This window comes from Diadema antillarum, unplaced genomic scaffold, assembly GCF_040938485.1.
Source record: "Diadema antillarum isolate AM-2024a unplaced genomic scaffold, OU_Dant_1.0 scf00000031, whole genome shotgun sequence".
In the NCBI taxonomy this organism is placed as follows: domain Eukaryota; kingdom Metazoa; phylum Echinodermata; class Echinoidea; order Diadematoida; family Diadematidae; genus Diadema; species Diadema antillarum.
This window is the reverse complement of record NW_027270920.1, coordinates 1,007,894-1,020,113: the sequence shown is the minus strand read 5'-3', so window position 1 is coordinate 1,020,113 and position 12,220 is coordinate 1,007,894. Positions and strand designations below refer to the sequence as shown.

The following is a 12,220-nucleotide window of genomic DNA, read 5'->3' as shown; positions in this document are numbered from 1 at the left end:
AAAAGTAAAAGCAATGTTTGATTGGTTCACATTATCCAAAGAGGGTGGGATGTAGTTGGCTGGTGAACAAAGTCTATGGGGAAGTTTAAAAAGTTGATAGAAATAAAACAAAATCGGCATAGAGCAGAATCTAAATCACAATATGATATGACAAAATTCCCGACCCCAAAGGCGGTTGATTCTATGATGCTTTATGTCAAAATACATTCCACCCAAAAATACATGTGATTGATAGGAGGAAAAAGTATAGCACATTAAAAACAATATAGTTCAACTAACCCCATTAGTCCAGCAGCATAATGAAATGATTGTTAAGTTTTATCGCCTTGTCAATTGAAGATGATGTTACATAATGACAATTATCAAAGTCAGGTAGATCTACTAGTATATCAAGAAACCAAAAAGAAGGGGTGGGGTGGGGAGAGAAGAATGAAGTAAGTTATTAGTATCTGTAGTTTTGGTTTTCAGTATATTCATTTTAATTTCCTTAATTTCCGTTAGGTCATCATGGATTGGAGCATTTGTGTACTAGTAATCTGCCAGGAACAAACACAAGAAAAACTTAAAGGTCCTATATATACACTTTTGGGAGAGTGACTTGAAAAAAATGTTCAGGATATCACATTTTATGCATAATATGTGTAGGTCTGGGGGCATTTCATGAAGCATTTTGTCCGACAAGTTGTCGGACAAATTTGCTCTCTGCCAATCAGATGCAAGGATTTCTGTAGTTTGTAACAGTTTGTCAGAAAAATATCTGACCAAACTGCTTCATGAAATGCCCCCCTGTTGTATCACAAGACATCCTACCATATACAGTTTTTGCAATCAAAGCAAACATATAAAGAGATATCAGTATTTTTCTCATTAAAGCATAAATGCGGACGGTTTAGTCTGGAAACATGTTATCATAGAAATATTGTTCACATTTTGTGTTATTAACAATACTTAACATTGATTATACAGATTCATTTTTTTTTTACAGAGGTTCTTTCTATCCGTAACTCACACTTAAGAATAATTTTCAAGCACTAATTTTGGGTTTTTGCCTTTAATTATCCACAAAAAGGAGGACTCAATGCATAAAAGGTGTATGCTTTATTTTTGGAAAATGTTGAGGAGATCAGGAAAATAATATATATTGATGTAGATTTTGGACCTGAAGGAGCAGTTGAAGCATTTTTAAGAAACAATGCCTTGTGGCATCGTTCTTATCATCAAAAATTAATAATGACAAACTCAAATGAAAATTGGAGGGGGGAAGAAAAGATGAACATAATGACATGAGACAGCTTGGTAAAGATTAAACGCTAAAATAGACAATGCAGCCTCTTTTCTCAGTTCATACTTATCCAGAGTGTGTGCTTTCTTTCCAGTACCGGTATTATTATTTAGATAGGTTAGGGGAATCCCTTTGAATTGTGTGATACATCATTTTAAAGCTTACAGTCTGCTCTTTCAGAATCTGTCCTTAAAGGACAAGTCCACCTTCATGCGCACGTGGATTCAGTGAATACAACAATATTAGTAGGACACATCACAGAAAGCTTGGAAAAAATCGTACAATCCGTTCAAAAGTTATGATTTTTTAAGGTATCTGCACAGTCGCGGCTGGATGAAAAGACTACCACAGTGTATGATGTCACATGCGCACATTCTAAGGAAAATGAAATGAGAATTTCACAAAACCATACTTTTTGAATAAAGTTCACATAGTTTCTTTGACTTGCTAGTGACGTATGTCAAGGGTAATATTATTCCCCCTGCCTTCTGAAAGAGAAGTCGAGTATCCTTTTGTAAGCGAAAATAATTTATGTTGAATTTTCTTTATTCATTCTTTATATCGTTGTACACATGTGATATTACAAGGTATAGTAGTCTTCTCATCCAGCCTCGACTGCATGAGCAGAAACTTCAAAAATTCATAACTTTAGAACGGATTGTCCAATTTTCCTCAAACTCTCACTGATGTGTTCTACTATTGTTGCTGCATTCACTCAACCCACATGCTATAAAGGTGACAAATCTTTGTCTGGCGACTTTTTTGTTGATCAATAATACCAACCCTGATGGAAATCTCTTCAAATTCATAAGTTCTGAAGTCTCCTTTAAGTTTAACCAAAATCTATATATGTAGTTGCCATGGCAACATACCACTTAACACTAATGAAAAGTATTTCAAACCTCTATACATCCCGTTGATCAGTTGTACCTATTCAAATGGAATCTCTTCCAAACTGGAAAATAGCCTCCTGTAACTAACTTCAATTAAAAACCCTAGTTTTGGGTTGCCATGGCAACGCACAAATCAACAATTATATTTGACCCCTGGTTTATACTCTTGGTACCTTCTATACAACGTTCATATCAAATTTTGTGAAAATTGAATCTTCCTACCTGGAGAAATAAACAAAAACATGATTTTTAGAAAAAGTTCATTGACCTTTGACCTTTGACCTTTGGAAATTTCACCCCAAATTCAATCAAAATATTTTACTTGTTCTCAATATTCTTCCTGCCAAGTTTTATCCAGATTGGATATTCCTGACCTGAGAAATAGCCAAAAAACCTATTTCACAAATAAAGGTCATTGACCTTTGACCTCTAACCTCCTTCCTAGCATCAATTTTCTTGGAGCACCCTATTTTTTGAGAAGGTACATCATGAAGTACCTTTGGTGAAAAAATCATGCTTTTGTCCGCCGTGTCACGATAATTTCACTAAGCCACCCCACTAGATCATCCGATGCACCTGCTGCAGCTGCTGCGCGTGCGTTATGATAAATACTAGTACAGTGTGGGTGTACGTGGAAGTATTATCGTTCGTGATCGATGATCACTGTATTCGTCCATGTCCCGAAGGCGAGCCGAACGACACAAGTGGACGCCAGACCGTACGATTACGCAATTGAATGACACACGTCTGCTCTTCTGAGGCCTCAGATATACGTAAGTGAGTGGCAAGATTGCGAAATTATTATTGTTGGACTGTTTATTTGATCACATTACTTAGTGAAGCTTTTGCTGCTAGTGATAAAAATACAAACTGCGAGTCTGTGACCAATTTACGTAGTCCCACACGTTGAGATGTATGTATCAGTCGTACCCTGATTATGATTGCACTGCACTGCATACATGTACTGCACTGCACTGCATACTGCACTGCACTGATTGCTGGATTTGCATATGTGATGCGCTCCGTCGGAATGAGTCAAAAGTCGCAAAAAATGAAATCGTAGTTATGCCTATATGTGAATTCTACAGACTCTAAGCTTTACACTGATATGTGATACAACTCATTTCGATATCCCTATAGATCATAAAAACGAATATTAACTACGTTTATGATGTCAGTCCATTTTCTAAATAACGGAGAAAATCGCTCTCAAAGTTCAGGCTACGTTCAAGCTCACAACCTGTTCCTTTCACGGGACGAAACAATACAACAGTCCTGCTTAGCGACGGCGTTTACGCTCCATCGCACGCACTACCGTATAAGGCGATAGCTTGGGTATGTAAGATAATTAACCAATCGCAGGACAGGTCTGTCATTAACGATTCTGACCAATACGGCAGCCCGAATGTAAACTTCGGCGCGTTTGTGTCCGTGCCGTTGCCGCCGCATGAATGAGTGGGTACGCGTTGTGTGTCGGCTGCGTTGTGGTTTGCCGCAAGTTTTTAACTCACAAACAATAGGAAACAGTAGAAAGAAAAAGGGGCACGCAATGCGTCTTACGAGAAGCGTCTTTCATAGCGAGGGCGTTGATCGCGTCCATTCTCCTCCCATGTTGTTGTCAATGGAAACTAAAGAGGATGCGTTTAGCAAGTACCAATACCTAAATAGAACCTGAGAACCTATTGTAGGCGGGCACGCAATGCGTCTTACGAGAAGCGTCTTTTAGCGAGGGCGTTCATCGCTTCCATTCTCCTCCGATGTTGTTGTCAATGGAAACTAAAGAGGATGCGTTTAGCATGCAAGTACCAATACCTAAATAGAACCTGAGAACCTATTGTAAGCGGGGGTTCAAAAGACAGCATCGGTAGAAAAAGTCGATGAAATTAATTAACGATAGTCGTCTTTTGAGATCGTGTTCTTTGCGTGTACTAAAACCCCTCAAATTACGCACGTGGTCGTAATGTTGCAGAGCATCAAAGACTGCTTTCGCGTCTGTTCTGCTGCAGCTGTATACAGCCGTAACTTTCTGAATTCCCGCCATATTAGGCACATTTCCTTTATAGGCGTTGCTTGCACAGTAATTATCGCTTATCACGCTTGCCAATGCTGCACATATTATACGTATCAGAAGCAAAGGTTGATGTAGGCTTGACAGCTTCGCGTTGGGTTTACAATGATTGTATCATAAATATACTATTTATTCTCAGTCACTTTTGTAATACCATAGCATATAAAAAAAACATTAACTTGTAGCTTAAGCTGAATGTTTTCCTTTTACATCACATTTGCAGTTACAATCTATTTGCATTTGAGAAGTGGAGTATAGATAATAATACTGACAAATATTCGGAATTAATACTTAGGCCTTCTTCATTTCGTTTTGTATTCGCAAACCTTATTAGAAAAATGATTGCTTGATTACTTTCGGGTAAAGGAACCACCGAGAAGGAACCGCATTTAATTTTCATGGTAACGAACCTAAGCTAATAGCGAACCATATTTCATTGTGTGATTAACGAACCTTCAGAATAATCAATTGTATTACCCCCCCCCCCCCCTCCCCCAAGAAAAAAAAGCATTTCAATGTCATGCGTTGTCAATAGTGATAAAAGGCCCGTTTTTATTTCGTAGTATGTCTCAGTACTCCTGTGCTTATTTTTAAGGATGTGCCTCTCTTAATGATTGCGATTGATGTTCAACTATTTCTTTCACGCAAGCTTGAACAGGAAGAAGCTAAAATTCAGGCAAGGAGACGGGTTTTATTCCATGAGATACAATCATTAAGACACACATCTATTCCCGAAAGTTGTGTGATTGCTTATGTGCTAAAGAATTGTGTCCATTACATGAATCAGGCACTATACAAAACGGTTGAAATCTACTGAAAGTCGAACTTCGTTTTTTTTTTTTCATTTCCATCTCAAGCGGGGATAGACAAGAAATTAGTTTGTCTATACTGGCAGGAGACATTACAGTTTTCCAGTACATGCTCCGCATTTAAACAGTCGCCATATTTTCGTGGTCAGAATCAGATAATGGACACATGATATATTATAAAAATGAAAATACAAAACAACGAACACGCCATATTTACAAACATTATGAACTTCAATGAATTAAACTTACCTGTGATGTTCTGCATAAAAAACAAGCACGACGATTAAATAATATCTTAATAGAATTGATAGAACACACAGCGATCATGCGTGGCAGATCAAATCAAGTTCAATTGGTGAGAAAGCTAAATGAAGTTTAAAAGTTGACTTCTTTTCGTTTCTCTTTCAATGCATGAAAACAGAATTACATTGTATATCTATTGAAGAGGATTGTCTCTGTTGCGAACGATCGCCATATTTAGCACTGTTAGTCTTCTGTGCAAATCCGAATCCCTAAATACTTTAATTTTTGCTTGATAATGTAATAACCCTGCTTATAACTTTATAAAGGACTCGCAAATTAAAAGTTTCAAACCGTATACTAAAACATTATATTGTACACGGTGTATTAAAAAAAACAACGTTTTGAATGCGTTGTGTGTTAGCATGTTAATAGCATTAATCTGCCTTTTATTTTCCGTACGTAAAGCGCACAGAAACGTAACCAAACGTTACCAAATACAGTGAAATGCATTGTACGGCGTGGTACTATCATTAGAAGTATATCCCATTCCTTTTTTTGTATTTGCTTGAAGCAGTCGTCAAACCATGTGTCATTCTCGTAGCGACATCACTTAGGAATTATGATGTATGAAGATAATCGTTACTTATTTATTTTGCGCTACTATTATAGCATTTACATTTTCCAACTTTTATTGACATGCAGTATTATGTTACTGTATGGTTACGATTACGAATGTTGGCTATGAATTCAAAATACTGGTTCATTAATCGAACTATAACGGTAATAGCTGTTTTGAAAGTAGTTCGATACAAGTTCAAAACGCAATCGAAGTCATCGTCATAGGGGGAACTGATAGCTCTAGAAAACTTGTTTAGGCTAGTAAAGATTGCCGTATGCAATCTTTGTAGAAAGTTTTGACTTAGGCCATCTTTTGAGTATTTTGAGAAATTATATAAAGAATTATTTGTTTTGATTATGTCAAGAATAAGTTTAACTATGAGAATAAAAAGGCGCGGTTACCCAAACAATGTCGTAGTTCGATTAGACATGATGGGTAAAGTGAATTCACGACTTGACTAATCCTTACTGAATTGATGATCACTTCTGTAAACCATCAGTTATGTCTTGTAGATGATACCTCTGTAATCGTAGTCAAAATTCTTTTGAGCGATGAGACGAAAACCAACAAACAAAATGCCGTGTATCATCGCTCGAGATTCCAACATTTGACGTCACCCGACCAACAATAAGTGACGAATCAAAAGGAATATTATGTTGTGGGATAGCAGACTGTGTTACGATTTTTAAATGTTTCGAGCAATTGTTAAAAAAAAAAGAGAAAATGAGGCAAAGTTCAAGAAATTATAAAAAACCACGTAAATGCAGGCGATCATGTCTGATAATCAAAGTAAGAGATTACAATCGGCGGTGCGGAGGTATATGATTGCCTCATTTACATGTCTGATTTCTGTAAACTAAATGTATGTTATATTTAAATTTAAGTTCCCTTCCCTCCTTGATAAATGTTGTGTTGGGTTTTCGCTACAGGCATTTATTAGGAAATGCTGTAAAAAAGACAACAAATGCCTACTATACATCAAGAGATACATACATGAAACACAAAAATTCTGTACGTTCTGATATAATGCAACCGCTTGTTTGTTTGTTTGTTTGTTTGTTTGTTTTGAATTACCATGGTCTTTGTCGGGGGAAAGATGAAGAAAAGTAGTAGAGTGTATCACTCTCAAATCCGGATGATTGCGATAAGTGTGTATTCCCGCCCTTTCTATACAGGTAAACTATTTAAGTTTGGTATGCTATTATAAAAGCCTGCATGAGTCATGCAGAAGAACTGATTCCGCGATCACTTGTAACCTTTCATAAAATTTACGCTTTAAGATAGTAACGATAGCTTGTAGGAGATAGAGTAAGTTAGCATCCCTGACTGTGGTTTTGAACACAAAAGGGGACTGAAAATTCTTTTACAAATTAGCAGACATAATGCCGATCCTCCAACACTGTTGCTCCATTCCGTCACTGATTCTGCTATCAATGGCGAAGAAAGAATACTGGTTGCGTGATTATCCACCCCTTGATAGCAGGAAGTTTACCTTCCATTGTTTAAGGCTTCGTTTATGCGGGGTTTAAGGCGGGAACAGTGTTGTCCGAGTTCTTTCATTCGAAATTCCTCAGAATACGCAATTCAATGGGCAATTAACGCTGCTACTTCGCAAAGCTGTTAGCCAAATTCTTTGAAGACTTGACCTCTCACATGTCAGCTACACGCAATACACGACAAACAGCTATCATTACAATCATTCTGATTAAAAAACAAAGCAAAATGAAGCACACTTTTGAGTAGCGACACAGCTTTCTGTCCCTTTCTCAAGAGTCAGAATATCCTCCAAAGGGAACACGAGCTATTTGGGCATTAATAATGTTTGTCTTCCGATTTCTCTCCATGCCGTTACGGCCCAAACCATCATAAGAAATAGGGCAAAAAGTTTTATTAACCAGGGAAATAATAGTACGCATGACATACATTTGGTGAATTATCACACGAATTGTCGACTTTATAAAAACGAGAATAATTGAGAATAATTGACAACTTAGGCCCTAATATATCTCCAGAGATAAACTTTAAACAGCAAGTTACATACCAGGGAGCGAAAGTAATGATTATTTTAATGAATTCATTAATGAGGCCAATTAATAACCGCTGTAAAAGTACACACACGCATAAAGAGGTTTCAAGTTCGATATGTGATCATTGTATTAGCTCATAGATAACGTATCATACATTTTGCGTGATCGTTCGTTGGAATCATTTTTTTTTTTCAGCGCGATTTGTGCGTCACATCAATCACCACTTCATGAAATGGAGTGCATGTATCAAACGAAACTCGCTGGTCATCCAATCGATGGCCTTGGTTAGCTCACTATTATTGGGTAATTCTAAAGCCCTCGCCGCTTGGCCGCCGACGCCGCCGCGCGCACCATGCTTTGTTTTGTCTTCAATGGGGTCAAGACCAATGCCTCATTAGCATACACCCTAGCAACGGAGGTGGAGTCTCGATCGGGCAAGAACAATAGGTGCGAAACGCAACGCAAAGGCGAGCGTTCGAAAAAAATGTAACCGAAAAAAATTGTCTCAGAAAAACTGTGATTTTGGACACTTGTACTCATTTTTACACGCTGAAATTTTCTGTACAAACAGATAAAACATCAAGGAATCAAAATCCGTCATAAAAAGATTTCGACCCGAGCAGTGCTTCCCCTTCATTTTCGGCTCATTACGGGAAAACTCCCCGTGCGACTTATGACTCATTTTGTCGGAGCGCCACACATATTTGCCAAGCAAGCGCAAGCCCTACTAACGTTAGAACTAACACTTAACAGATGTAGAGATTGGATACTATCTCTCTCGCTTTAAACATTAAATTTTAAACAAACGGAATCGAAACTTTGGAGAAGTGTGCCCCTGTGTGTTGAATTATGAAACTTACTCACTGTCATGACTGTTGACTGTAGACCGGACAATAAGTGATTCAGCAATTCTCATTCATTTGAATTTTTTAGTTAATCAAAGACCTGTTTTGTGAGGCTTGATTTGTAAGTTGGTAGGGTGCACTGCCAAAAAATGACAATGAAATGGTACTCTCTTGCTAGACTGGAATTGGAAATGGTCTAGTCTACTGCTGCGATACTTTTAACAGAAAATTCTACCAGGACTTTCATACATATAGTGCATAGCTAGCCAGCTAATAAGTAATATTGAATAAAGTAAGTCCTTCGTTTTCATTGTTTTTATGAATCCCAGAAGAAATTGCCCATCATTTGCTCTGGGAGTAACTATACACAGCCCAGTCGCTGTAAAAATGTGACAGGGCTGTACCAGGATGGTCCACAACACAAAGCGAACACAAAGCGAACATGTCGATGTTGAGTTTTGATACTTGGGATTTCAAGATGAAAGTACCTAAAAAGAGGGGATATTTGATGTGTCTCCATGCCAGTGTTTTAAAGCCTCTGTTTTAGAGCCAATACAATTACAAGTCCCTCACTGATAAACTCTTGGGCATGAATGAGTCTGTGAAGCAGAACTTAATCCAAATATCATCTGTAAGAGCATGTTTCGGATTCGTATATAATTGTAACTTTTGTCACCCCATTTCCAGCAGAAATCACTGAATGGCGAATCTCCGGCCTTTGATACACACCAAGTGACTGACGTGACAGCAATCAAATCTGGAGCCACAGCGACAGAAACATTCTTCTCTGAGGGGGACGAAAAGAATGAAAAAGAGGAAGGAGTTGGATGCACTTCTCACAATGGCTAACGGAAAGAAAAATGGAAAGAGCAAGCGCTCCAAGGAGGGCCACGAACTGCTTCGCCTCGACTCCGACTCCAACTCCTCAGACAATGATGAGCTGTTCCTGGCACCAAAGAAGACTGTTGTCAGAAGGTAGTGTGGATGTCACTCTATTATGACTTATTGTTCTAATCAATCATTTACTCTGACCTGCTCTTTGTAATCTATTACATGATCGTGAAATGACAGTGTATGTATTGGAATGTGTATATTCAATTATTTGAATTCTGGTAAATTGAATTACAATGTCAAGCAGCTAAGAACAATAATAAAATTTCGTGAAGACTTCTTGATAGAAGAGATCTTCATAAACTGCCTTCTGAAAGAAAGAAAAAAAAGAATGAAATGATACTGATGTCGTTGATGACTCTCTACAATTGCAGCCTTAGTTCTTCAACCCTCCACACAGCATGTGCCTAATTAATGGTGTTTTAAAAATCCTAACTGAAAATCTCTCTTTCTTTACATCAGTGCCCCCCCCCCAAAAAAAAAAAAATAAATAAATACTTTCATTTTGTGGAAATCAGTGCCAGTGAATATACACATGTACAGTACTTCATACACCTTTGAAATATACATACAAATGAAGTGTGTATACATGTACTATGTAATTGGTTTACATTTGGTTTTGTGTTTGTCAGTTTGTGAATAGACAATGTATGTACTATAGGGACTGTACAGTACTGGTTGAGGTGGGGATTCATGTTTTGAACATTCTTAAGTGAGATAATGAGAAACCTTTTATGAAATATGAAAGAGCATGTAATGTTAAGAAGGATTCAACGTTTATTTGATGAAAATTGGTTTTCAAATGGCTGAGATATCCAAAAATGTCATAATATTAAAAGGCGACAGGCCACAACTTTATTAGGATCTCTTTGTTTCACCTTGTTTTTGGATATCTCAGCCATTTCAAAACCCATTTTCATCAAATAAACTTTTGATACCCCTTACAATTGCATGCTCTTTGACATCTCACAGAGTGGTTTCTGAATATCTCGCAACACGTTAAAGGTATTAGCCCACATTTGCAAACCCACGAAAATCAAAACTGCATAAAACAGGTCCAATATGACTTCAAGTACAAGTTATAACAGTAACATACCTCACCTGTCGCTATTTGTCTATACCATTCGATAAAAGAGAGAAAATCATCATTTTGAAATCAATTTTCAAACCGGGTCAACCCGACCCAAAATCGAATTACGAGCGCGGGCTAGCTACAATGTACATCCTACGTACATGTAACTTACACAATGTATCGCATGCATGTAGTATGTACGTGGACCGGAGCTAGCGAGCGTTATACGCATGCGTACGGTGCATTTTCATTTATTTTTATGAAAGTAATGGACTAATTGGAATGAAATTTTGCACAGGTGTTACTGCAATCATACCCAAACTCCATGCTAACTATGAGACCAATTGCTGCAGGTTTACAAATGTGGGCTAATACCTTTAAAAGCTAAATCCTCACCTCGACCAGAACTGTGCACACCCTGTAATAGGGGAAAGTAATAACATGCCAAAGTATTGCCTCCTGTGTCACAAATTCAATTTTTAAGAAAGAAAATTCCTAACCCTAAACTTAAAAAAACAGAAAATGGTTGAAAATGGTCGAATCTGACGTGTACAACATCATATGATACAGTGTCCCAATTCACAGTATGTTATTCCTGTATATAGAAAACACCTAAATTTTTCTGTAATTACATTTTGTAGAGCTTTAATGTGAGTAATATTGAGGAATACAGATTTTTTCCTTGTGTTGTACTGACTGATAAGTTGGTATTTTAGGATTACCTCTCTCCTAAATCTGTCTATTAGGCTGTGTCAAAGGGAGATGCCTGACAAGAAAAAAAAAGTCCCAGCATTGCTGAGTAGTTTGCTAAATCTTCAGTACGCAAACCATTAAGATTGGACACATAGCACTGCAATGGTACATCCTGATGGAATAAGCAAATATGCACTAATTCTTGTACTGTCACTGTCATTTTAATTTATTTGTTTATTTACATGTATACATCACCATATTTTAGTTCTCAGCAACCAAGTCATATCAATGTACGCAGGTATGTGGATTGCTTTAGAACTTTTAGCGACAGTTAACAGATCATTGTAAACATTAATTCCACTATACTTTGCATTGTACTTGTAACACCTGGCTCTCTCACTATCAATATGCAGTATTTCAACCATATACATTGTACATATACACCCTGTACACCCTGTGCACTGTATTACTTACATGTAGCAGATGACTTTTGAGGGAGAGATGATACAGATTATTTTTCATGTTGTGTTTGAAATGCTTCTGAAGGACCTGCAACATCCCCCAAATGTATACATACCTGTACAGGTATAATGTCAAGCCCTGAGGCAGGAATACTCTGCACTGCCTATATTCCTCACAACAAAATACATCATCTGTCACACTATGTGGGTTAGTCAATCTGATGACATACACTGTACATTGGTATGCTTTCAACTTATCATGAGAGAGATGCCGAGTCTGAAGTAGAAATTGTCTTTGGCCTCTCTCAAGACTTGCG

General features: G+C 37.5%; 1 protein-coding gene across 3 annotated transcripts in view; it reads left to right on the top strand.

The window, feature by feature from the left end:
• Nucleotides 1-2,837: 2,837 nt before the first annotated feature.
• LOC139741203 (uncharacterized) overlaps nucleotides 2,838-12,220 on the top strand; it is a 32,374-nt gene continuing 22,991 nt past the window's right edge. The window contains exons 1-2 of one of the 3 annotated variants that reach the window (XM_071651796.1): nucleotides 2,838-2,948; nucleotides 9,474-9,761. In XM_071651796.1, the coding sequence (XP_071507897.1) occupies nucleotides 9,592-9,761 (170 nt within the window). In that variant the 5' untranslated portion in view covers nucleotides 2,838-2,948; nucleotides 9,474-9,591. Of the gene's footprint in view, nucleotides 2,953-9,473; nucleotides 9,762-12,220 lie in introns of all 3 variants that reach the window. The other 2 variants (XM_071651804.1, XM_071651812.1) reach the window with 2 other exon arrangements.